Source organism: Calonectris borealis, chromosome Z (assembly GCF_964195595.1).
Source record: "Calonectris borealis chromosome Z, bCalBor7.hap1.2, whole genome shotgun sequence".
Taxonomy (NCBI): Eukaryota; Metazoa; Chordata; class Aves; order Procellariiformes; family Procellariidae; genus Calonectris; species Calonectris borealis.
Genome location: NC_134352.1, coordinates 63,429,887 through 63,456,433, shown reverse-complemented (window position 1 = coordinate 63,456,433; position 26,547 = coordinate 63,429,887). Strand labels below are relative to the sequence as shown.

Here is a 26,547-nt window from a genome sequence, read left to right as displayed (position 1 = left end):
TTCTAGAGTGTCTCTGGCTTAAGACTTACAGACACGTTTTTGAAGAGAACATACGAGTATGATGATATTGCACAAGTCTGTGTAGTTTCTTCAGAAGTCAAACAAAGCTAAAGGAAAAAAATCTGTATTTCTGCTGGGCTTTTTTTTTTTTTTTGGACCAACTTCTTGATGTTTTTGCAGCCGAATCACATTAAAATGTGTACAAACAAAACCAAATCCCTATATACCTATAAATGTAACTATGCTTATTTAATTTTTCTGAACATTTGTTGAATGTTTTAAAATCTTTTAAAAACATGCATATGCGTTTTACTTACTGAAAATAAAGCGTTTGAAAAAATTGTAGCTCTAGCAAATTATATTGCATTAACACCACCTTGGGACAGGGGCGTGAGATTGATATGAAATAGTAGCATTTTGTACTTACTCTTATTTTAAATGATTTTTTAAAAATATTTAAACAGTTTTTAAATTGTGGTTCTGACAAAACTGCTTCAGTGTGAAGGAACTGGCTTTTTACAGACAAGTTCCTGGAATCCACACCCCTAAAAGAAATAAAATACTTCTGGGTACCTGGCGTGGCAGTATATTTGCATGGTACATGCACAGCCACAAGAAGTAGAGCCTGATAAAGGCATGAGATGGGAGAGTGCAGCTGGCACTGTTGAGGCACCAGCAGCTGGGAAGCAGAGTATCAGCCAAGGAATGTGCTGGTTGTGGCTCAGTCTTTGGAAAGGAGTAATACAGCAAATCTGTCCCAATTAACTACAGTCTCGTGCAGAGCTGTGTGTCCCTGCAATACAGGGCATGCTGTGAACAGGCATGGTACCTCCCAATTAGTAGGGAACTGAAAACTAAAATAGCAGAACTCAGGCAATTTTTATTATTAAACTGAGGTGGTGCAAATTATTCTTCCCATCCCAGAGGCATTTAAGTAGATTTTTAGGAAAATGAAGAGAAAAGCCCTGCATCGCTGCCCTAGATCAAGTTCTCCAAAGCATATGCAGGAAGGAATTCAGGACTTGGTGTTAAGCACTGAAATGTACTTTTCCCTAGCTTCGTTTTGACAAAAGATGGAAATATTTTTGGCTGAAATATCTAAGGTCACCCAAAGGTAGCCTTTTAATACAGAAAATGGTGACTGGCTTTCCTCGTTTAACACTAGTTAAACTAGCTACCATATTGGCACTTAGCAACCTCAGTTAGTTTTGATGGTATTTTACTTCAGACTTTCCTGTGTATAAAATCTTTAAGTGTAGAATTCAATTTTAAAATATTGGATAAATTTAGGACCAGCTTACTAAATTGAGGGAATGAGTCCATACAGGGAAAAAAAAAAATTAAAACTATATCCTGCATGTCTAATAAAATGCAGAGCAACCAACATAAACAGGTATTTTGAAGAACGCAATTTACCTGTTACTCTAGATACATCACAACTAAAATAGTAAAACCACAACCATCCAGACAACAAATGTAAATAACTTTATTTATAATCTATTTTCAAATTAAATTGACATAAGTTGAAGGAGGTGTAACTATATGGTAATAAGAGGTAGGAGAGATACAGAAATGGTAGACAAGTTGCATTTTGCCAGCGTGACTTTCTGTAGCCCTGAAACAGTGTATGAATCCAAAGCTGCAGACTTCGTTCTTTCTCAGTATGCATGAGTGATTTTACTTTGTACTTGTTACAAAACCAAAAGTGCAACTGAAACAAGCTGAATATTTCATTAGGTGTCTTTATGATCAGGCATAGTTAGAAGAAAATACTTCCATGCAAGCAGGTTACAGGAGTTTACAATTTGAGTGCAAACATTTTCTTCTCTAACAATTATCACGCTTCTATGCTGATGGAACAGTAATGATACAAAACCAATTAGGTGTTAAATGCATATTTGCTCAGTTGAATGATAAACTGCAACTGACCTTAAATTAAAGCAGTATTTACAGGGATTGTGGTTTACCACTTGATCTAGCAGGATGAAAAATTCTAGTGCAAAATAAAGTGCAGTTATTACACAGGAAAAGATTCCTTCCTCACCCTGTGATTAAGACATACTGCATGACTCTGTGAAACAATCTAGCCTATTCAAGGCAAAATAGACTTTAGCATAAATGATCCCCCTGTTTCTGGTTTCAATGGAAAAGCATGTAATGACAGCTCCTGTTATTGGTTTCACTGGTTTTTATTTAGGCTATAAAGCCCTTTCTGTTAATATACAAGAAACAAAGAATGTTTACAAGTTAAGTAAGTATTGTGCCAGTTGTAGCGCAGTCCTAAAGGATTAGCTAATGCCATCAACCTTTTAATAAATACTCTGGTTACATATTATCTATACTGGAGTAAACGCTAAACATGACAACATTGTAGTACGTGAAATGAAAGTTACCACTTTATAAAGATGATTTCAAGAGTAGTTTTCAGATACCTAACCAATGCTTCGTTCCATTTAACCTTGGGGATAGTTCTCCCATAAATCCCATAAGCTATAGGGCTTGTACTTGACAGCACAATTTCTACAGCCAGTCTTTGAATACTATCGTATTTTGTAGTTCTTAAGGAACTCTCAAGAGGTTCTTGACACTCTTTCTGTCTTCAAGTAGAAGGGTAACTGACCGCATGAAGATTGCTGTCACAAAGTAAGGATAAATTTAGTGTGAGAGAGATTGGAGTGCTGTCCAGTCCACTCTGGATTTATTGGTTTCTCTTATCAAAGTTAGTAAAACTCACTGTGAACAGTTGAAAATATAAAACAGAGAAGTAAGTGGAACTGTGAAGTTTAAAGAAGATATGCTAGGAGCAATGCTTTTCTCCTGACACAACACACGACTCCAAGCAATGTTTGTATAGTAGTTGTAGCCCGCCTACAGCCTCCACCCATCTTTCTTGTAAATGGTATCCTGTCCTATTAAATGTAACGGAACTTAAGTAGCAGTTTTCTTGAATGAATTAGATTCAGGATCTGAACTAACTCTGAAAAAAGATCCTGTTATGGATTTTCTTCTCTGTCATCAGAATGTTAAGTCAGAAGCTGTTACTTGGAAATGTATTTATTGTAAAGTTAAGTATCCCTACAGCCTCAAAAAGACAGCTACAGCAACTTATATAGAGAATTTTTAAAAGCATTTTAATTCTGTGTATAGGCAAGGTCTATTGAATAAAGTATGAAATGTCTTTAAGTTGTTTAAGTTGCTCTGTTAAACTTTACCTTTTTATTCAACAGATGGTAATACGGATTTCCTATTTTTGTGTTTTCTCCAATTCTTTTCATTTCTCCTTGGATCCAGCTGCATTTCCCCCCCTGTTTTAGTAGGGGAAGACTCATACAATAGATGTACAACTAGCATTTCTTAGAGTTAAGTACATGACTTAGCTCCAAATTTTGCTTGTGCTTCTACTTGAGGTACTCTTTTTTTGACCACAAGATGAATCAGATACAATGTCTGAGGTCCAGGAGTTCCCATGTATTTCTCCATTTGGGAGTCTCCTGTTACTCCTTCACATACGTTCTCCAGGATAACTGGCCAGCAGAGATCACTTTGTCTTGGGAATCAAAGCAGGCTCCTCAAATTAGTTTTGATATACAGAGGAAAGCGTGAGTGTTGAGAACCTCCCTGGAGTAAAAACAGGTGTATCTTCTACCAGAAAGCAGTGTGAACAATAAGCAGAATAAAAATACAGAAAAGCAGTGGTCTCTGAAAGAGTAAGATTAACTGAGCAAGAAAAGCCAGGGTAGGAACAGAAATACTATAGAGTGGAAAAATCTTTTAACTTGGCCATATAACCATCACTTAAGATAGATCTGTGTAATTAAACTTAAAAAAAAATCCTTAATTGTAGAAGCCACAAGAATAGAAAGAGAATCCTTCTTTAAGGCAGTTATTTTTTGATAAATTTTCAGTACTAGTTATTTGTACAGTCACTGGATCAGTTTTAACTTATTACAGTTAAGAATTTTAAGCTTATGTTAAGTACTGCATACATACGGAATGTAATACAGTTTGCCATGCCTAGGAAAACAGTGCCATAATGCTGACCTCCAGGGCTACCATCATGATTTGAGGGCATACATGGCAGTAGAAAAGCCTAAAACTTCTTAATACTCTTTCCTTTCCCAAGCCAAGTTCCACTTTGGTTTCTGTGTATTATCCTACTCAGGATTAGTGTCTTCTCTTTCTCTACAATTTGTGGTACCCCTTTGTAGGCAATCATCTCGCTCTCTCCTGCCCAATGAAGTTGAAAAATATTTCATGTTACTAATGATGGCCTCTCCACAGGCTTAAAGAAACAGACTTTTCAAGCATTAGTTTTACGTACACTCTATATCCAACACTGATTTATGCTCATTATAAAAGGGCACATCAGATGGGCCTATTGTTTCGATATTTGACAGGGAGTACAGCCGTAATGATTTTCACCATAAGAATAACGTGCCTTTTGCACTAGGATTTTAGAATTAAGCTGTTATGCAAGATCAGCCCACTACAAAACTCCTCCCCACTCAATAGCCCTGGAGATCAATCTAATGCACATACTGAAAATTACTTGTACTTAGGGATTTTAATAAACCACCTATTTGGTGTATTAATTTTCAGAGGAGTAACTATACATAAACGATATGTTCCAAGTTATGTGCAATAGATCTGTTTAACAGATTTATTCTTGTTTGCAAACACACACAAAGAATTTTCTGTCTTCTATTCAAGCAGAAGAGTTACAATGGTGCTTTTGCTACTAACTATGGTATGTATTTTGGGGTTATATACCATTCTGATTCACATGCCTCCTTTAAGTCAGGAATGCTCTTCAGTGCTGCCACTGAAAGATCTGCTCCGGACATGATTTCTCAGTTGCTCTATGAGCTCTGGATTCTGCTGCTGTATCTGTTGTGCAAACTGCTGCCCCCTGTGTTGAACAGTTTTAAGTAAAATCAGCGAGTGAAAAAACTGAGAAGCAGCATTTGTAAGAAAACAGGATATCCCAATACAACTGAAAGGTGCATTATATGAAAGTTAAGACTAAAGATAACTTGCTGTATAGTCTTAATCAAGATATTTGTAGTATTATGACTTTATCTAGTTAAAGTCTCTCCAACAGGATTATCATCAGATCTTCATTCTTTAGGACTATTACTTCTACTTGATAACATGGAGGAAGAAGTATTACCTTACTTGGTAAAACTAAAATTTAGCAACAAATCTGCTCCAGTGGTTTGCTCCTTTCTTTTTGAGAGGATCCATTCTAGTTGTTTAAGATAACTACTCTTGTTGAAGTAAGTTGAAGTGCAACCTTGTATTAAGTTTTCCAGAAATACAGCGTACGGCTGCCAACTTTTACTTGTGAGCAAGATGTCATTAGTAGAAAGCAAGCCTATAATTACATCTTTATGTCTTGTATGACTGAAGTAATGACAGATCCATCTCCATAACAGTTGTAACTTAAGAGTTAAATCAATACGTGAGATTAATTCCATGTAAAAGATAAGCATAACACTGGTTTACCAGAAAAAGCAAGTAAGTAAAACATACTACTTCATGAATAGCCTGGCATGGCTTCTCTGTAACTTCTGCATTTTGACCGAGTGGCAAATTATCAAGACTCCTTTAAACCACAGTGCAAGTTGAACAAAAGCCACCATTTTTGTAGATCTAGCTGTTTGAACCTGTTTTCATAGGTTTTGTGAAAACAACCCTTGATTTTGTGGGGGCACATTCCTGTCTGTGATGTGAATTATAAATTACTTTTGCCCCCTGAAGGGACAAAACTTAAAAATAGTTTGAAACAGGTTAGAATGCTGAAATAAAGTAAAATTGTATGCCCTTTAAGAGGTCTTGCCAAATAAGAAAATGGCATGCTTTTGTGCACTCTTCCAGATGGATTATCATTATTATACTGTGAAAGACCTGGGTCCTGGTTTTTGTAAAAGCTACTCCTCATTATACTGAGTTTCCTGAAGCCTTCCTAGACTAAATGGAGGGAAGCCAGAGCAGAATTTGTTGCAACCTGTGCTAAGTAAATCTTTAGCTTTTCTAGCTAGTGTCTGGGATATCACAATTTGAAAGCACATGTAGCAGTACTTAAAGATTTAAAGGAGCATTTTTAGTAAGTGGCATTTAGAAAGTAAACAGTGTATGAGAACCAGAAAGTGAAACTGAGCACACAGTTTAGTCATTCCAATTGATGGAAATCTACCAAGCAAACAAACAAGATAGTGGAAAATAAGACTTGAAGTTCTCAGTTTTAATAATAATCAGGCATACAGTGGGGACATGCCACAGTATAATTGGCTTGACACTATCCCTTTTAAATAGATGTTGCACAACAACGCTGTAACAGTTAAAACTACGCAATTCTTACTTACGCGTGGATCAGGCTGGACAAATCCGACAGGCCACCAACACCCGCAGCAGGGCCACCGATGGCGTTTGACATCATCCCTGACATCCTGGAACAGTTAGCACAGTGTTGGCATTGGGGCATGCAGGGACCTTCACAGTAAGCAATAAACTGTAGTTTTTTGAATTGCTGGGAGAAAATAAGCTGCAAGAGGAAGAAACTGCAGTAGTTTTATTTACAGTAAGCAGAAATAAAATTACATTTTCAGGAATACAGTATTATCTACCCTTTCTCATATTAATTCAAACCACTAAAGACATTTTAATACTTACAGTTGTTGAACTTGAGGATTCTGCATTAAGCTTGCTGCCTAGAATACACAATATATAGCTGAAATTATAACACGTTTACTACTTAGGTATCACTGAATAAAATGTGGAAAAACCCAAAAAACTCACATGCTGTATTCTATGTTTTATTACAAAATTAAGGTAAGTTTATGTGCACAGAGACATATAATCCCCAGCAAAAAGAATCATTACTGGAACGTATTTCAAGGATATGAAGCGGAGACAATTTGTTACATGTTAGATTAGATAAAAAAAAGTGATTACAGATTCAGACATGAAAAATGTGACAAGGAGACATTAAACATAAAAAGCCAGTACCAGAAAACCAGAAGGAAAAAAAAAAATCAACTTAAGAATTGCAAGGACAAAGGTTTTCTATTGGGCTTTTTGGAGAAAGGTCTGTATTTTGTTGATTCCCAGCCTGGATAAATCAGTTTTGCAATTACTATTACTACTGGATATAAACTGTTAAGATTATGGCCACAAAATATCACAGAGGAAACCAGAGTGTGGGCTTACTTTGTAGCATGGTTTTGTGGTAAGATATATCTTCTGTGGTAATTGCATATCTTCTTACTTTGTAGTAAGCATGAAGTTATTTAAATTTCTCATTCATAAGACGCCTCAAAAATTATATTGTGTTTACTATAGTGTAAGTGTATATATGGACAGATACTATAGAATAAGCCAGGTGATGCTTTAAAGTTAGTAACAAAATTCCTGCAGAAATCAGTGTCTGTATGAATACAAGACCAGTTGGCACAACGCAGTATCTCGTTATTCACACTCTTATTAAAGGTATTACAAAACCCAGATATATACAATATTCATTTTATTGATCAATGTATCTCCACATATGTATCTCAAAAGTAAATCAGCTGTTTTCTCTAGTCTACAGTTAGATATAAAATGCCAAATTCAGGTCAATTCTATGGGTTCTATAGGTAGGATTTTTTTCTTTCTTCCATCAGTAACAAGCCTGTTCTAGGTTAGGGGCCCAAGATGGATGCTAGAAGTAACTTTCCCAAGGTCAGACAGTGAGTCAATTTTTTTCCTTAAAAACAAAACAAAAAACTACACCACAGGAAAATAATTCATTCATTCCTGGCTGAATACCCTGTGATCTACCCAGTTGACCAGGCATCTTCTGGAGATGATGCAAAAAATCCTTTCCCCATAGTTAGCTCCATATTGAAGAGTACATCTTTGACTCTAAACAGACGCAGACTGTCTGAGTAAGTCATGTGGCCAATGAAGTGGTACATGGAGTTCCAGTGCTATTTAATCACTAATGCCATCCGCGAACTTGCTCACTTTTTCCTTGCCTACCGTCTCTGTTATTTGGACCATAGTATCAGAGATGTATTGATCTCTCTTACATGCAGTGCATTTTCACACAGAAGCACTGGTTGAAATGTCCTGTCCTAATGAAGCTACCAGAAAGGCAGTAAGTTTTAACTGAGTTGTAAAAGGACGTAAGTATTTTCATTTTTTTCTCCAAATTCCATTATTCGAAGTTAATTAATACCATTTAGCTAAGAAAGCCATGCATGGAGAAAAGGTACTGAGGGACAAAACCACAATTTGCCATTGTACTGGAAGTAAAGGAATGCACTATATGTTATTTATATTCATTGTTTGCACATCTCATGAAGTTTTGCATACTTAAGGATGTCAGGGATAATCTGAAAGAGTAAGAACAGAAAGGTCTTTTGGGTAGTTCTCCCCAAGCAGAGTTACTTTAGTCTTGCATCTGAATCAACTGATATTCACTTAAGAGGTGATTTCTCTATACTCATTGTTAACTGCTATGTGGAGAATAGAAAAGAAATTTTCACCATGCTGTTGACAAGTGTTTTACTATCATGCCATCTATAAAAGCAGCATAGCTAATCTATGCATGTTGTTGTTCATAAGTAAGATAGAATCAATTGGAAATAAGACAGGCATTATAGATTTATGCTTTGCTTCTTGTTTTGAGTGTAAAATGACTTAGAAAAGCTTACATTCAGTATAATGAAACCATTGCCATTATAATAAGCATTAAAATTGCTTGTGTTACTAAATAAGAGTTGTTCTTAAAACTTCAGTTTTAAAAACAATATAATGTAAAGCTTGAAATATACTCACCATACTAATGAAGGCAGGATTGTTTATCAAGCTTGCCATGTCAAAACTCAGTCCAGTTCCAGTCTACAAACAAATTGCAATTGAAGATAAGTTTATCTACAAAATCCCAGTTAAAATTATTGTAAATAAATAGATACAGAGCTAACTTACAGGACTGGACATGTCTCTCAGTTTCTGTTCTGCTATTTTCAAATTTGACTTATAAGAGTCATTCTCTGGATCAAGATCCAATGCTTTTTGGTAACTGGTAACTGCTTCTTCATATTTATTCACTGAGGTCAGAGCCAACCTAATGTGAAATAAAGAAATCCTGGGTAGAACATAAATGACCATCAAAAGATAATGATATATTTTCTGTTCTAAGTAAAACAGTATCTCACAACTAACTTTTGGCTTAAGCACTAAGTTAAAGCAAGTTTCGCGACTACTGCTTAGTGTAAGCACTTGTTTTTGCAGAAGAGATGTTCCCTCAAGAACTGATCTTGCGTTGTCTGTTCCACCTATATGCAAGTTTCATTAAAAACTCCTTGGCATCATCAAGTGATTTAGTCTGTATTTGAGACCACAAGCTGGATCCAGCATCCTTGACTTTTTGCATAAGCTCAGGAATTCCTCTAAGTATTTCCTCCAGTCCTTTTGATCCAAGAGATTATTCAGAAGGGTATACGGGTAAGTAGGGCAAAGATACTCTTAAGGTGAGTTCTGCAGCTTCAAGAAACCAAATACTGGAACCACAAGTTTCAGCATAATAGATTTTTGTCTTAGGATCAGTGCAAGGTGCTCCTTTCAGATCTTTTACTTCAACAGCTTGACAAATGGGTTATACAGGATAGTAGTAACATCTGTAAGATGCTGTAAGAAACCCTGGTATCAGGGAAGTCTGCTTAATGTTTTGAAAAAGATTCTTCTCCGGCAGCTCAGGAGAGCACAAGACAGATCTACTACTTTTGAAACAGTATTTGTTTTCAAATTCTATTAGCTACTACATTTAAAACATCATCTTTCTTTGAGCTATTCCAGAAGTCCATCTGGTTGCAGTTTCACTTCTGTCTTCTACTGTATTTTCAGTTGATACTGACCACAAAACTAAACTGATCTTTTCCATATTTTGTGAAAGATCTGTGTAACCCACATTCAGCTATTTAATACCCCAGTCCCCCTTTGGTATGTGCTGAGGTACACAGACTGGGTTGATAAGCCTGTGCTAATGCCCACTAACAGACCTTAGTCTTTTATCTCAGGCAAGAGAGCTCAGTGTGTTAGATACATCAGTCACAGCCATTACTCTCAGTGATGATGAACTCAATAACAATATGAAAATCCAGGAGTTTACAGTAATACTTCTGGAGGAACCCAAGCAATATTAATGTTTTCTCTCTTAACACAGTTACTCCCATAAAAAACATTCTCCCTTTTGGCCCACTGACTTGCCAAAATAGTTTCTGACCAGACAAGAAATGCAATCTGGTATTTCTGTGATGCAATCGTGTTTTTTTACAGAGAAAGTCTGTAAAATTCTGCTTCTTGGAACACAGTACAAGTCAGAACAGTGAGCGACAGTTTCTTTGCTCACAATTCCTACCCAGACAAGCGCTGTCTCAGGGTCATGCTGGAAGTATCACTTTAATTGACAGCATGGCTCCCATCTCTGCATCTTTCTGTGACATACAAAGAGTTTCTGTCAAATCCTGAGAAAAACTGATATGCCTGCATAATGCAGTCAGAAAACACAGCTTTCTCCTAAGGACTTCTTGTTGAGAAGGTGGTTTCTGCACTTGTTTTTTTCAGTCATTACTAAACATGCACTGTTTCCTCATTCAGCCTATGTACTACTATGTCTGTCTGCTAAGTTAAGCAATGGCTTGTAGCATAAAACATATCCTCTATCAAAACAACCAGACAATCAAAAAAAGAGAAGCTTGATTGCCCAAGAATGATCCCACTTACATTGTGCATCAAGAGGCACACTGGTCTTACACCCAAAACTCTAAAATAACCTCCAATTTCCAATTAAATCAGCCTGTAGCTTCCCTCCATCTCACAGAAATTGGGGGATCTCAGGTTATGCTATATGTAGAAACGATCTAAACAGAGTTAAATAGGACAAAACCAATTCAACAGTCCATAAAATTTCAAAGTGACTTAATCATCTCAAAAGCCAGTCAGGCTACATTTGTATTAGTAAAATAAACTGTATTGTGGCAAGTTTTCAAGTACTAGAATTCCATCATCTTTGATCTTAAATAAATGCCTGCTGGCATGGGTTTGTCCCAGGCCAACAAGCATTATTCCAGACAATTTTGGGGCATGGTTCAGAATTTAACACAGGCCAACGCAATTTAGCAATAGGCAGTTTGCACACTGCAAACTAGATTTTAACCACAAGGACTTGGGCCATTTTGTGCTAGCTGACCCAAAGAACAATCCCAAGCACTTTTTAATTTACTAGTATAGATATAACCTCAAAAGCCTTATGCAGCATTCAGCCCACATCCACATGTTCAATTATTGAAAATGCAAAGCTACACATCTTGGAAGAATAGCCCTTCACTGAAGTAAGTATCCCATTCAGAACATTCCTGATACTTTTTTCAGATAGCACTTAATCAGATCCACCACCTAAAGAGACTATACTGTTCATCTCTCACACATGACTGAGAAAAACTACCAAAGGGACATAGGTTAGACTTGCTAAAATATCTGCTTCCAAAGAGCTATTGAACAGAAAAACTAAGCCTCTATTCCTGCTAGTGTGAAGGCCCAATACATTTCGGATTCTGTTCTCTAACAGCATCATTAGCAGATTCACTGTTCCAACTGCAGAACTTTGATTACTCATAACTAGGTGGGAGAGAAAAACTAGGTGGGGAGAAAAAACACATCATGACTTTCTAAACTGAATTTGTAAAGTTGATAAACTGAAAGAAAAAAGAATTGCAAACTGGTGAAATCTGATACGAAAATGCTGAGATCACCCACATATATAAAACTTAGAGCTGACAGCCTGAGAGGGTCATCTTCAGAAAATTGCTACACGTTCAGAACAAGAACGTCAGCTAAGTAAAACAACCTAGCTCCACTTATTTCAGAAAATCTATGGTGATTTACACTTGCGTCTTCAGTGTTAACTCAGATTTGTATTAGCTTACCCCATTCTCCCATATGCTTTGCTGTACTTTGGATCTATTGCTATGGCTCTCTCACAGTCCTTTATGGCTTCACTGTAGTTGTTGAGCTTGCTTTGAGCAGCAGCCCTAAGAGGAAGACAGGAGGGAAGGGAGAGAGCTTTGTCAAAAAAACAATAAATGAAAAAAAACCCAGCTTAGATATTCACATGTCCATGACTAACTTTAGACTAGTTTAATCTTACAGACTTTTCATTCACTATTTAGGCAATGTCTCAGCTTTCCTCAGTTTCTGAATTAAGTATGTACTTAAGCGCGTTGCTAGACTAGGGCCTTAGAGAACATGCACTCACCTTTGAGGACAGAAAGGATAAATAATTCTAAGGAATTGGTTTAGAACCAGCATATGACTAGGCACAGAATACATCATAACACCTGTTACAAGAAGTGAAACTCTTAAGTAGTAGTTTACAGAAAATTATTGTTTAAGCAGAAGTATTTTATACAATTGGTGTTTTCCAGCAAGAAGTATAGTTTTACTGCTGTTCAAAGGAATGCTGAGATTTTTCCCTGCTCAATTTTTAGCAGGCAACTCATGCTTGCAGGTAAATCAGGATAATATTTCTCAATAATCTGTGAATTACTAAATTACAATTGCATCTCAATACCAGAGAAATACTAAACATTGCAGACATTTATACAATAAGATTAAAGACACTCCCAAATTAAAAAGGACATTGCAACAGATTAATAATCAAAACTTTCCCCGTTTGAAAGGTCTCAAAACACTCTAATTTGTTCTTCCTTGATTAAAAAACTATAGTGGAAATGACAATATTTCTATTGCATAAAGCATTCTTCTTTTTTTTTTTTTTCATTTTATTCTTCATTATTTTATGCTACAATCATCACTATATTCAATCCTTTCTCCTGTGATAATCTCCAAATTGTATGTTTTTTCTGACTCTGAATGGGAGTACTTGTATATTCTAAATATTTAGGCTGCTTAACAGTTGTCCAACTCCACAGATGTATGGATAAAAGCTGGGGACAATGCTTATGTTCTCATGTGTTTGAACAGAAAATGTTTTTTCCATGTTTACAAAAAATGTATACGGCCAGTTAAAACTTTAAGGGCATCTCAGCTCTCTCTTTTTCTCACTCCTGTGAGTAAAAAGCAATACTGTTGAAGGCAATACATCTCCATTGCTCCCAAACTAGCTTAAGAAAGATAAGAATAAGGCCTATATTTATTCAAATACTGCATCACCCACAAAACTCCAAGCAACTGCCTGTCTTCTTTTAAATAACTTCATACAATGCTGTCCTTACTGCCATCAGGATTCATTTTGGTCCTCACAAATGTGATATGTGATGATGTAACACACAAAGTGAAGTATTTCTACTCTGGCCAATAACAGATTTGGTGCTTAAGCGTATTCTAGTGAGGAAACTTTCAGTGATTTTGGGAGGCTTTTGAATGTGGTCTTATATTTCCATTTTATATGTAAAATCACTTACGTGATCAGTTTTCTCAAGGAAAATAGATGCTTTACATTTTCACTGCTGACTTAAAGATGTAAAATACTAGCAAATTGCGCATTTCCTTTCTCTTTATGCTTGCCGCGAAACACTGAATCTTTCACTTGTATTTATCACAAATTAAACTCTGGAATAATGGAAGCATAGCTCCAAAAATAGAAAAATCCACTGGGTATAGTGCCACAAGGCCAGATTGACAGCACTTAAGTTCATATATCCTTCTGGTAATGGAGGCACAGAAGAGTGTAGAGCAGAGTGGCTCTAGAGTCAGGCTAGTTCCAGTAGGGCTCATAGACTATACTGCCTCTGCTCTTACACTGGTCTTCTGGGCAGTGTACTGAAAGAGCATACTTCTGCTACTGGGTTAACATGCACTTCCAGACTTTATCGGTTCCCATGTCACTATGTCTTTACTATGGCAAAGAATAGATTATACAATGAAACCACAATGACAGCCTTGTTATTTTTCAACAGGTCATGCATAAAAATGCTGAGTATTTATACGATGCTTGAAATCTCCAAAATGGTATTCCCACATTGATGATATTTTTTCCAGGGAAAGTCAATACTAGTGGAGATAGCGATGGCAGCTGAGTCACTAGAACACCAGAAAAAAGGCTCTTACTACTCTCAACAGATTGGGAATCACAGACTACATTATGATTTAATATAGACAACCTAACTCACAAAAACCTGATCTCAAGTGTTACAAGTAATTTAAAGATGTTACATCTTTAACTGATACAGATATGCTGAATGAGCTCACTTTTGCTTTAGATCTTCCATAAATTTAACGTGATAAATTTCTGAATAACGCGATTTTCTAGCCTCATGTTGGTTTGATCTACTTCACAATTTATCTTTAAAATAACGTTAATGAAGTTTGGGAATGAAAAGTATGTATTATTTTGGTTTTACCTGTTGCAGTAATAGACCGCATTTTTTGGATCCAGTTCTATAGCCCTAGTATAACAATCCACTGCAGCACCATAATTTTCTTCTTTCATATGATTATTACCTGAAATAAATTACAAAAAGCTGTTAAGTAGTTAAAAGATACAGTGCTATGTATGAAAGAAATAAAGCAGCCACATTATAGCATCTATTATAAGGTAGTTATGACTGCACTTTTTTAAGATACATTCTTTTAAATAGAACTGGCATGAATAATGCAAATAAAAATACCTACTATGTCTGTAAAGTTTATTATGTACATTGTAGTCCACCACATCAACCTTCCCCTTCTCATCTTGCTCTTTCACACTTTCCAGCTAATTTCTGCTGTCAAGCAAAGATCACTTTGTTGAGAAGTGTAATTGTAATTGCAGTTCCACTCTAATATAGATTTATCAATCTTAACTACCTTTGTAAGCCTCATAATCCAATAGGCTATATGTTAATTCCTTTTTGGTCTCATTTTCTCACATGTCCCAACAACTTTCCATATAACATGGAAAATCAAACAAAAGCAAAACTAAGCACACAAGCCCCACTTTTGTGATGCCACATAATTCATTCATTAAGATAATGAAAAGCATGTATAGCACAGGCAATCTAAAATGATTGAGAGGTAACATTTCTCACCAATAAAGTCCAGAACTTCTACTCTACAACCAAGTTTCATATTTCATATTTTTTAAGTCCAGTGAAAAAAATAGAATAATATAACTTTTCTGTGGAAAGAAAATTCTGAACTAAGGTCTTTCAAAACAAAAGATACCTTACACATTCTTTTCTCCCCAACACAGGGCTTCCCGGTAGTTTCTTTCTTTCCTGATGACAGAATAGTAGAGAAAAAGTCTAGTTCAGAGTGCCCAAGCTTAAGGTTGTCCCTGGTCCTGCAACTACAGATCTTTGGCCTGCTAGGTCTTACAGAAGCCTTGGTTTCCCAGCAATGTCAAGAAATTGTCAGGAAAATTATAGACTTCCACTGACTTCCCTGTATTTTGGCAAAATATTTCAACCCTCTCCCAAAATGAGCAAGAGAAGGGATAGATCAACTAGTTACTACAGATGTAGATAACTTCATAAGCAAAGGCTGGAAAAGTTCAGTCACTGCAACATTTTGGCTCTGATAGAAAGCAAAAGACTGCGGAGCACGCAGTCCTAGGTGCCTAGGTACTAACTGAAAACAACTACACTTGCATTTATTTGTGAACATGGAGAGCTTAATAAACAAAACCAGATTTAAGTAACTAAGTATCATCAGAGTAGTATAAAATCACCTCTTCCCAATAGTGATATACTAAACTGTAATTATAGTCAGCAATCCCTGCCAGTGAGAAGGCAAACTGAAACTGTAAATGCATGTATACCTTCAAAATATACACAGAATGTAATAGTATCTGTCTCATTTCTGCAGGCCCACCATCTACACATCTCTCCTTTGATCAAAGGTAGAGGTCTGTACACTAAATCCTGTTGTCAGATAAAAGACTTGCAAGTTAGCTGCACTCCACAAGGTTGCAGCAGTTAACATTCCTCTAAAACAAAACTGCCATCAATGACTATCAAAGTTGGAATTTCTGATACTGCTCTGAACTAAAGATGACAGGGGTACAGGGCTAAGTTGGAGCTAGTATCAGTGGGTACCTTTCTTTCTCTCTCTCTCCAGCTCAAAATTGGCTAAAGGAAAAAAAAATAGCTAGACCTGCTATTTCTGTTGAGATTAAGCAATTCAGGACAAAAGGAAAAGCAACTGTAATATTTTATTTTAACACCAGACAAAAATTCTTAAGACAAAAAAACCCCACAAATGGTTATACTTTTGAATGTGTGTCCTTTATAATGAAAATACTACCTAGTGTTATAACTTATACTGTGGTAATACCCAGATCTTTTTAGGATCAAGCCACTGTTACACTATACAAACCTACACATAATCTGTGCTCTTACATAGCTTACATTAAGCCAAAGTGTCAAGTGATATATAAGGGTAGGCAAGTAAATTCAAGTATTTACAAGTCTGGAGGGTATATTACTTCCTGGTTTTATGACAACCAAGATAGAAATCTCAGGTATCTGATTTTGTTTTGCCATTCATTAGCCACTTCTGCAAGTACTAGGGCTGGTTTGAGAGCAGAGGAGGACCAGGCTGGTGGCCACAAAGTTGAGGGAAGTTATTCCATTGGTAAGGACATACTGATAGAAATGAGAAAATGACAGAGTTATAGAATTAGAAGTACAGTATTATAGAAGATATGGGTCAAATGGACTTCCCCAAGTTACCTAATTCATCTCCCTAACTCAGGGTAGAAAATACTCATAACTGAAAAGCATGATAGTGGTGATAGATAGATACACGTGTGAAAACAAGGAGGATTAATACGACAGAGGAGCATTAGAAAACAGGACAGGAAGTTTTAATTTTATTATGGGAAATTAACTAGAGGCAGTTCCAAACTGCTTGCTAATGCCCCTGATAGATAACCCTTTAAATGGTCTTTGTTGAAGTTTAGACCCTTTCAATTTTTTCAGTAGAGACATGGAATTGCTTTAGTAACACCACACAAAGACTAACACATAGCACACATTAATTTCATTTCCTCAGTCTATTTCACAAAACCCTGTGGGCTGACAGATGACAAGACCGAAGTCACAGATTTAAAACAGGCGTTGCTGTAACACCCACACCTGGAAAGTGCTGAATATCCCTACAGTCCAATAACCATACTGAGTCCTACAGGTATTCTTCACTTTCTATGAGCTGGCAGTAACAGACAGCAAAATGAAAAGCCAGCATGCACAGCAGGTATGTTACAACTTACAAAGTAATTTTCACTTGTGACCTAACCTTGATTGAGCTCTTATCCTTAGAATTAAAGAGCTAATGAGCAACTTCAACAATTAAGAAAACTTACTTTCAGAGCTAGTAATGGACTGCATTCATGACTACAGATGACCAGTATTAAGATAAAACAGGCACGGAACTAATTCTCAAAAATAGTAGAACTTTTTCCACATAATTAATGAAATTTTTGAGAGGATTACATCTGCCTTGCAATTAGAAAGTTACTTATTTTTTCTATGAAACTCAAATATCTGAAAATCCAACAGGTCATAAAAAATGTGATTTATAAAGCATCGATCCCCCTGGTAACAATTCATATCAGTTAGCAGTGCTACATGCCTTTTTTTTCCCTCTTATTTTTGGAGGGAGTTAAAATAGATTCCTTCTTGGGTAGCATTAGTGAAGACTTCTATGGTACAGCTGCTTTTCCTCACATAACAGCAATAACGTCTATCAAGGGGGAAATAAACAACTGGCTTTTCTGCAGTTTTTTGAGAGCACACAAATTACTTCACATATGTGAAATACTAACCCCTCACAAGAATTTTTCTGTTGGCTTCAGCTGGGTCAGGCTTTTACCAATGTTTTAATATTAAGCTAGCACATAATCCTTGACATCACATAACCTTTTCAATATAAAGTAGAAACTTGTATAGCAATTCCATGGACAATCAGCAAAATCTGTAACATATCGAACAATAACTGTTCATTCTTCAAAGCTTCTGCTACTCAGGAATGTTGCCCAGGACTTCACATGTTATCCCTTTGTTTTTAAGCAACCTCCTGAGCAAGGAAGAAAATAGACTATATTTTCTTAAACCCCAGATGGAGCAAATCACTTAGCCCTCTTACAACATAAAAATCACCAGAGAATATAAGCTTGAATTTTTGTGCGGGGTGTGTGTTGCCCAGCTGCTATACTATCACTATCCATGATAACCCAAAAATCTTAACAAAAGCATAAGATGTTTATTTCTGTGTTTATTACAAACCTTCATCCTTCAGTTGGTCAGCCTTTTCAACATCCTCTGGTAAAGAATCTGAGAGAGGCAGCATGTCATTCTGTATGTAAACAAACCAAGATTTTTTTCATTAAAATATAAGCCCTGATTTTATTAAAAACGTCTTTCATCGTGGGCAGCACTGTATCAACAAGCAACCAGATCTTCTATAGTGCACAGGAAATATGAAAGAACTTAATGTCACTAAAATCCTTAGAAGAGAAAGATAGCTTGCTTTCTACTACTAAAAAAACCTTATGCCTCACCACACATTTTAAGGAAGTCAATGGGAAGAGAGCTGATATGTCCCTACAGTTTTGGTTTTCTTACTTTTGACTCTCCTATTTGCCATCATGTTCATTCCTGTGCTTCCTGTATTGGGAATCGCAGATAACACATGTTATTAGCACACATTTTTGAAGTTCCCATTTTAAGGTTAGTGTTCATGGAGATTTTTTTAAAACTGAACAACTAAATTATTTCCAGAAGGGAGTGAGAAGCATCAGCAAACTACGAATGACCTCAAGCACTTTGCAGACATTTATCTCTGGGAACTGCAAAATGCTTAACTGAAGGATAAAATCCTTCAAGTGAGAATGAGATATCCACTGTTTTGTAATTTTCTATATGGAATTGTCTTTGTCTAGCTGAAATTAATTCCTTCCACTGCCCCAAACGATTCTCATTCTGCTAGCTTTTATGGAAATTTCACTTTTTCCATGTTTTACTTAAGTTTCCACATCGTTTTGAGCTATACAGCACTTCAAGGTTGTGTATACAACATGAAATCTTAGCACATATTGGCAGAGCAACTCTAGAATCTAAATTAAATTCTTACCTTGTGAAAAGAATTTGTGAACATTTCTATCAAATGCTGTGGAGGTGCAAGCTGAGTATCTTCCAGATTAATCTTAAATACAGTCTCCAGACACTGAATTGCAACTTAGAAGAAAAAAATTTTAAAAATAAGTCACCAGTTTCTCAATAGAAGTGTAATTTCACTAATTTATTTATAAAGCTGTGATTCACTTCCTTATTCAGCTAGTAAAAGCAGCTCTTTGGAACATATCATAAAATAAAGAGAAGCTACCTGATTCCCATAGAATTGACTTGCTGAAAAATAGTATAAGCTATACAGAATCCATACATAGTTCGACCATTATTGTTAAACCAATTTGAAACTGTTTTTTCAATTCTTTCAATCATTTAATGTCTTTTTTTTTTTAAACATAAAAATATGAGGATTTAACAAAAGCACCACAATTCATAATACAATTATGTATGTGTCACACACCCCACCTCAAAACACCACAACTGCCATATATTTGTGTGGCATAACACTTGGAAGAAAATGGCTCATCTTTACTGTAAAGAATAAATGCAAGATACTTATTACTCTTATCTTTTTTTGGAACAAAATATATTACTTCGAAGACTCTGTTTATTAATAAAATGCTTCATTAATCACAAGCCTTTAACCTATAAAAAATATATCTGTAGTATCCTTTCACATGTTCTATTGTGTAAGGATGAAATGGCCCTCCCAAACCTGCAATAAAGCAAATACACTCACAATAAGCAATTCTAAAAAAAAGTAGAGCCAAATACCTAACTGAAGTTTTAAAGGTGCTCACATATTTTTAGGTAAAAGAAGATCAATGGCAATTATTATATACAATTCTGTATATATATGTATTCTGTTAATTATAGTGTCTCAAATTATATAGTTATTTTCCCTATCATCTTGAGAATCTAGTAGAATGTTTTTATTAAGGTATATAATCTAAATGTTTTAGACTGAAAATTGAAGAGTAACAAAGAATAGTCTTTGTAAAGCCTAGTTTGAACAGAAAAATGACTTTTTAAAGTCAAACTACAGATAATCAGGAGTAGCTGAATTCAAATTAAGTATCAGTAAAAACTGAATCTTAGAATTCAAATTGAATTTCAGTCCAATGTTAATATAATAAATATAATTTGAACTCTTATTTGCATTATAATTAGTCTGAACACTGACCCAAAATTAAAAAAGTAAAATTACTGAAAGCTAACAACAGTAAGGCCAGTTTGAGGAACTACTTTCTACATCACAGCTAGGAGAAAGGGGGAAAAAGTAGACTTGTAAAACGAATAGTAAAACCTGGAAGATGTAATTTTTTTAAAAACTCTGATAACATACAATAGAAATTATTCAGAAAAAGTCAAGTATGACACAGAATTAATGTTGATAACATGTAGGAATTGAATACATTGCTAAATATGCATACAACTTGCTCCTGTAACTTATAAATGCTAAAAATGTGTCAATTTGCTGGGTTCTAAATTACCCAGTAAGAAAGCTGAAGGATTTGGGTTAAACTCATTTGTCTCCTGCTATGTAGAAAAACTTAATTCTTGTAAAGTAAGCACTGATTATGCTGAATTCTGAATTATATATTAATAGTACTTATTACCAGGCCTATCATAAAATCATTAGAATTACATATCTCATTTTTGCTTATATGACTTAATAGGAAGCCACTTGCCAGTTGCTAAGTATACTTAGCAATTCTCCCCTCAAACTCACTTTCACCTATAGGCATTCCCTTTCCTGAATGCCTCACCTCATTTGTAGCTTTGCATAAATTTAAAATACAACCCCCTCCTTTATCTTTCTCAAGGCATTAAGCCTGTGACACCTGTGACACCAACTCTCTATCATACAGGAGATTGTTGCAACATGCAGCAGTGCAAATTATGCTTAAACAAAATAATCCTGAGTATAGTATTATTACTAGTAAGCATTCCATGAAATAATCAGTTGTTACAGTGAACTCCCACATTTCTCCTTTAACTGAAAAATGGAATTTATAATCCTTATAATCTATCACAGTTATAACAGAATTAGGAGCTCTTATGGGATGAATCCATAGGTTAGAATAATAACCACTGGTTAACATGCAAGCCAACAACAGAAACCTGTGTAAAAATAAACACAGCCAAACCAGAAACTTTTCCAAATCAGAAGATGTATTAAGTTGTGACAAGATCAATAGCTACCCTGTTTTAATGTGATGTAAAAGCCTGACCCCAGTAAAGTCAAAGGAGTGAAGACTTGCTTTTGTCTGAAAAGTATCTCAAGAGACTAGACTGCCAGCATCTCACTATCCCATTATCAAAGGCAGTGTCAACTGCCTCAAGCTCGGTATCATCAGTAAATTGGCAAAGACTTGCTGCACCACGTGAGCTATTAATCTAAGATTTCTCCCGTGTCTGATTTCAAAGGCCAAAGCTATCTGGTCTCCCTATTATCCCCATCATCACACACACTTTCAGAGGCCTAGGCAGTTGCTGAAGCTTGTACTGACCACCTTGCAAACCAGTACAGATACCTACGTCCCTGCTGAACAGCTGGGGCTCACGTGGACACCTACTACCTGACAACAGGAGCACGTGGGCTATGCTGGAGCCCAGCTCAGCATCCCCAGTGTCACATAGCTCCAGGCTTTTTGGCTGTCCAAGCACAAACTGCAAGCAACATCAAGGCATCACAGCAGACATGCAGGCTGTTGATCACTGAATAATGAATATTAATTGGGCTGCTGAGGCCCCTTTAGTACTCAGTGTGCTCTTACTTCATCTTACACATAACCTTCCCCATCTCAAGTATTACATGCATCCCTCTCCTTAAGGGGTGCATTCCACTGTTTTGGAAACACTGCCTTAAGAGAAATTTATTGCCGTACATTGACCTTAGAAGTAAGAGAAAAAAATCACAGCCTTGTGCACATTGTAGAGAGTTATAGCACCCACAGAAACAGGTGCTATAGACAAGAAAAAAAACCAGAAACTGTAAACAGGAAAGAGAAATAACTGCCATTTAAACACACTGCCTAAAATATAACTTGGAAGAAGTGAAGTTTGTAGTTCATACAATAGGATTGAGCATTAACCTGCAGAGATCTCTATCGCTGCTCTAGATCTTAGGTTGTAGGGGAGTATATTTCTCCGGTCTACCTTCCGACTACTCTACTTTTTTATTCATCATGCAAGTACATGATGAATTTTTATTTTATTTAAAAGCATTTTTATTCATCATGCAAGTACAAAATTCTCAGAGGAAATTTACACTATCATTGACATCACTATAATTCAAACATGCAGAATGCAGGTTATCAATATAAATGGAGTTTGAATACATGCTAGACTTCTATTTTGATAAAGTCTTAATTTTATTTGTAATGTTCTAGCTCTTCTTGTTGTTTTGTGGGGAATGGGAACCGTTTAAATTACTCCCTGGCACAGACACTTAATCATGCAGTGTTTTATCTTTTCATAGACACCAAGTAGGTACATAAGGTACCAATGAAAAACATGAGTCAAATTTTGTCATCCCTGATGTCTCCACCTAACATTAAATACTTCAGGGGATGGGACTTAGGCTATTGCTACTCTACATGCACTAAAGATATCTTGCACAACTAAAATGAGTCAATTATTCAGAATGCCCGCCTCTTATCCTCTAACACAGAGCATATGGTACCATGCTTCTGGCAGGGTACAGCTCTAAAATTAGGATTTCATATCCGTATTAAAATGGTAAATTTTACAGCAGCATTTAAGCACAACTGAGGTTTTATAATATTTTTTGTTAAGAAAACAGAATCTTAAAATTGATTTCTTCATACAGACATTGGCTAAGGCTGCTCTAAGACATGTTATCGGGTAAATTTTCAGACATAACCCAATGTTTATCAGTTTTATTACAAAAACAAAAGGAATATACTCTTCATGTCTCGTTATATGATTTCCAAAACCATTGCTTCCTTTCATCAGCTGAGCATCATCGTAACCTGATACAGGTTAAATTCATAGATGACTACCACTTTTCAAATGTACAAAATGCTCCAGATTCTGATGTAAAACCAAATCTTTTGGCTTTTATTCTTTTGGGAGTATCCTTCGAATATCATGGCTCTTTCTTGCTTACATCGGTGAACAACTACACTGTAAAACCAATAGACATTGGAAGGAAGCACACTCCAGGTTTATCTTTTTAAGTTTATGCCTGTGGGAAGCAGGACTTGCTTTGCACCTCAGAAAAGTCTACTCTCCACACCTCAGATTTCAGGGACCTCAGTGATCAACTGCCTGGATGTTGGTTATCGCACTGCTGGTCCTAGACTTCCCCCTCTCACATCCAAATTCCTCCTCCGTTGGAGTGATACAACCAAAGACTGCTTGAAACAGTGCAAAGGTCTTTTAAATAGATGCGATGAAAAGCTCATTGCAGACTTAAGACTTTTTGTTCTTCTCTTACTTAACTCCATATTATGATACCACCTGCCATGAAGTCTCCAGGAATTAGGAAAAAGGAGTAAGAGCAGTATGAAGGAGAAAGACAGATACTATGAAGTTACAAATACTTAATCAATGTCTGTCAACAGAGGAATACACACAATACACTTGGATGTATAATAGAAACTATACCATACTGAAAATATTCACCACCATATGCTCTTTGGCATCACTATTCAAGTGAAAAAGAAATGCAAAGCATGTACTTTATTTTCCGTATTCTTAGGATCTCTTAGCCTTCCCTCATAAATTACATGGAATTCTTGCAAGTATGAAACAGGAGTTCTTCCCATATACCAAAACCAATATATGGTAATTGCTTTACTTCCTCCATGGCCAGCACAGTTACTATCAGACATAAAATGCAGTAAGAAAGCAAACATAAAAGTAAAAAGAAAAAGAATCAGCAGGCAAAAATCTGTGGGACACATACACAATCATTACCATAGTCTGCGTTATAGCACTGCTTATGTGATTCAAAGTATCTGTTGCTCAAAATTAAGGTAGTGCATGTTTTGTAACTTTAGCACATTTTTTAAATGAAACATGTTTTAAAATTAATAATCTTAGAAACATTAAGATCATGATCTAATTCACAGATAATATTCGGTGGCAGTTTCAGTTAGGTCAGTCCAGTTACTTTCTATGATAATATACATCAAGCAATTTAACACATGGGTAAGTATTATACATTTATATGTATATTAGCACCTTTATCACTTACCTTCCAAGCTTTCTTGTTCATCTGGAGTGAAAGTATCCATCTGACTCTGCTCTCTCAAGAAATGGATGACTGCATAAACCAGGCGTTTGACTGATGACATTTTGAAATTGATGAGTTTCTCCTGTGTCTTAAAAACAACAGGATCTCTTATTTCAGAAAAAAGAATTCCTAGAGTATTCCAACCTCCCACTGACCTCGGTAAGAAGTACACACTATACACAAGAACTTAGCCTTCACCAGAAAGCCCAATAAAGCGATGCCTTGAAACAAGTGGTTACATTGGACTAGGGAGAACTTCTACAATCATTTAGTCTAACTACCGACAAAAGAGCACAGATTTCCTCGGATTCACTTCTGCAGGAGAGTTCACCAAGGCTAAAATAATTTAGCAACTAATTTTCTTTTTTTTTTTTTATAATTTGGATTTTATTTCTAAGATGTATGCACTTGGATGCTGAAGTCAAAATCAATTAAAAAGCCACATTGATAAATATAATGACTCTTTTTAATAAAAGGCATTCTATTCTCTGACATTGTGCTGCTGAGTGGTTTATATTCACTTTGGACAAAAAACTGGAACACTGTGACCTCAGTGCACACTTGTGATTAGTGACACTCCTGGCTCAGTTTGATTTGCGTTCAGCATCAGCTGGGAGTTACATAACTTTGAGGAAAATTTTAGTTCCAACTTTCCAACTTATTTTTCCTTAAACCATTTCGATTTAAAAGGGCACAACCTCACCCAGTCGCCGGGGGAAGCAGGTTAAAAAAGTGAATGGCGAGACCAGAGCCAACCCTCGCGAAATTATTTTCTCTCTACAACCCCCGAGCAAACCGATGTGCAGCCAAACCCACGCCGAGCAACCGCCGCCGTGGGGACGGGGGAAAGGCGGCTCCTTGCCAGCGGGGCGGCTGCCGGGGGTGCGCAGCGGCGGCGTCCGCTACATTCGGGCTCCCCGCACGGAAGGGCGGAGGAAGCGGCCGCCGCCGTGCCCCGCTCCTCGGCCGCCGACACACCCCACCGGACGGGCAGCACGGGTTCCCGCTGGCTGGGGCGCGCCCCCACGGCCACGGGCACGGCCGGGGGCCGCGATCCCTCTTCCCCCCGCCCACCTCGCGGTTCCGCGGCAGGCCCGGGGCCGCTCACTCAGGCCCGGAGGATAGGTCCGCTCCGCACAAGCGGGGCGCCACACCGCCCGCGGGCCTCCCTCGGCACCGCGGGGACAGTGGCCGCGCCGCCCGGCCCCTCCCGCCGCCTCGGGCCCACCGAACGCCCGGACGGGGCCCGATCCGCCCCACCACCCCCGAGCTCCGGGGACGAGGGACTCCGGGGAGGCGGCGCGCAGCCTCCCCGCCCCCGCAGAGCTGTGCTCGCCACGGAGACAGGGCATGGCCTTTACCGTGCGAGACGCGGCGAGCCCAGCGACTAACGCCGTCCCCGTCCCTGTCAGCGCCGCTGCCGGGTGGGAGAGACAAGGGGAGCGAGGGCGGGCGCGCGCGCCGCCGCGGCGGGAAGAAGACAGCGGAGGGGGGAGGCGCGTGCGATGGTTGCGCGCGCTCGCTCGGTAGCGGCGGGAAGGGCGTGAGGAGGCGGCGACGGAAGCGGATGCGCAGGTCGGCGGCGCGGGGCTGAGGGCTGTGCCCGCGGCCGGCAACAGGGCGGGGCGGCAGCCGGAGTGAAGCCGGCCTTTCCTCCCTCTTCTCCTTCTCCTTCTCCTCTTCTTCCTCCTGCTCCTCCTCCTCTCCTCCCCTCCCCTCCCCTCGCGCCGCCCTCCCCATGCTGGCCCTGTGCGCGGGCGCGGCTCGCAGGTAGGCGCGGAGGGGAAGGTCGCGCTGCGGAGCCCGGGAGGGGGGCGCCTGACGGCCAGGCGCGGCGGGCCGTCTCCGGTGTGGGGGCCACCTGACTGGTGAGAGCCCCGAGCTGCCCGCGGCTGACGGGGAGGTCCGCGTCCCTTGGGGAGCCGGGCCTGGCTGTGGCCGAGCGTCCTGGCGTGGCGCCGGCCGTGGGGCCTGGCTGACCCCCGGCTGCCGGCCCGAGGGGGGAGCTGCCGGGCGGCTCTGAGGAGAGAAACGCCCGCTCGCCTGCGGGGTAGGGCAGGCGGTGAGCTGCAGGTGTGCGGGGCGTGCTCCGAGGGGCCAGGTAGACAATAGGGCAGGAACCTTTACTGCCAGTGAGGTTTATTGCCTCAGCTCCTGGCGTGTTTCCCG

The 26,547-nt window shown here is 38.1% G+C and overlaps 3 protein-coding genes across 15 annotated transcripts in view; 2 read left to right on the top strand and 1 right to left on the bottom strand.

Annotated features, from left to right (window-relative positions):
• TRAPPC13 (trafficking protein particle complex subunit 13) overlaps positions 1-6,933 on the top strand; it is a 31,302-nt gene extending 24,369 nt beyond the window's left edge. For all 10 annotated transcript variants that reach the window (XM_075138316.1, XM_075138315.1, XM_075138314.1 and 7 more), the window contains one exon: positions 7-6,933. In XM_075138316.1, the coding sequence (XP_074994417.1) occupies positions 7-111 (105 nt within the window). In that variant the 3' untranslated portion in view covers positions 112-6,933. The remainder of the gene's footprint in view (positions 1-6) is intronic.
• SGTB (small glutamine rich tetratricopeptide repeat co-chaperone beta) lies at positions 1,463-25,903 on the bottom strand. Its single transcript, XM_075138319.1, has 11 exons — positions 25,740-25,903; positions 24,340-24,466; positions 19,117-19,220; positions 18,270-18,339; positions 14,406-14,505; positions 11,970-12,074; positions 8,971-9,109; positions 8,821-8,883; positions 6,673-6,710; positions 6,366-6,449; positions 1,463-4,909 (listed from the first exon to the last, which is right to left on the bottom strand). Exons 2-11 carry the CDS (start codon positions 24,437-24,439, stop codon positions 4,798-4,800), a joined length of 915 nt encoding a protein of 304 aa, XP_074994420.1. The 5' UTR covers positions 24,440-24,466; positions 25,740-25,903; the 3' UTR covers positions 1,463-4,797.
• NLN (neurolysin) overlaps positions 25,850-26,547 on the top strand; it is a 37,253-nt gene continuing 36,555 nt past the window's right edge. Inside the window, exon 1 of one of the 4 annotated variants that reach the window (XM_075138298.1) lies at positions 25,850-25,953. In XM_075138298.1, the coding sequence (XP_074994399.1) occupies positions 25,946-25,953 (8 nt within the window). In that variant the 5' untranslated portion in view covers positions 25,850-25,945. Of the gene's footprint in view, positions 26,149-26,547 lie in introns of all 4 variants that reach the window. The other 3 variants (XM_075138300.1, XM_075138297.1, XM_075138299.1) reach the window with 3 other exon arrangements.

Excerpts from the sequence above, each read along its gene's own strand:
- SGTB (XM_075138319.1), bottom strand. The coding sequence starts at position 24,439 with ATGTCATCAGTCAAACGCCTGGTTTATGCAGTCATCCATTTCTTGAGA. Across the intron at positions 8,884-8,970 it reads TGAGAGACATGTCCAGTCCT|ACTGGAACTGGACTGAGTTT; the intron begins GTAAGTTAGCTC and ends ATTTGTTTGTAG. Across the intron at positions 6,711-8,820 it reads ATCCTGCCTTCATTAGTATG|GCAGCAAGCTTAATGCAGAA; the intron begins GTGAGTATATTT and ends TGTGTATTCTAG.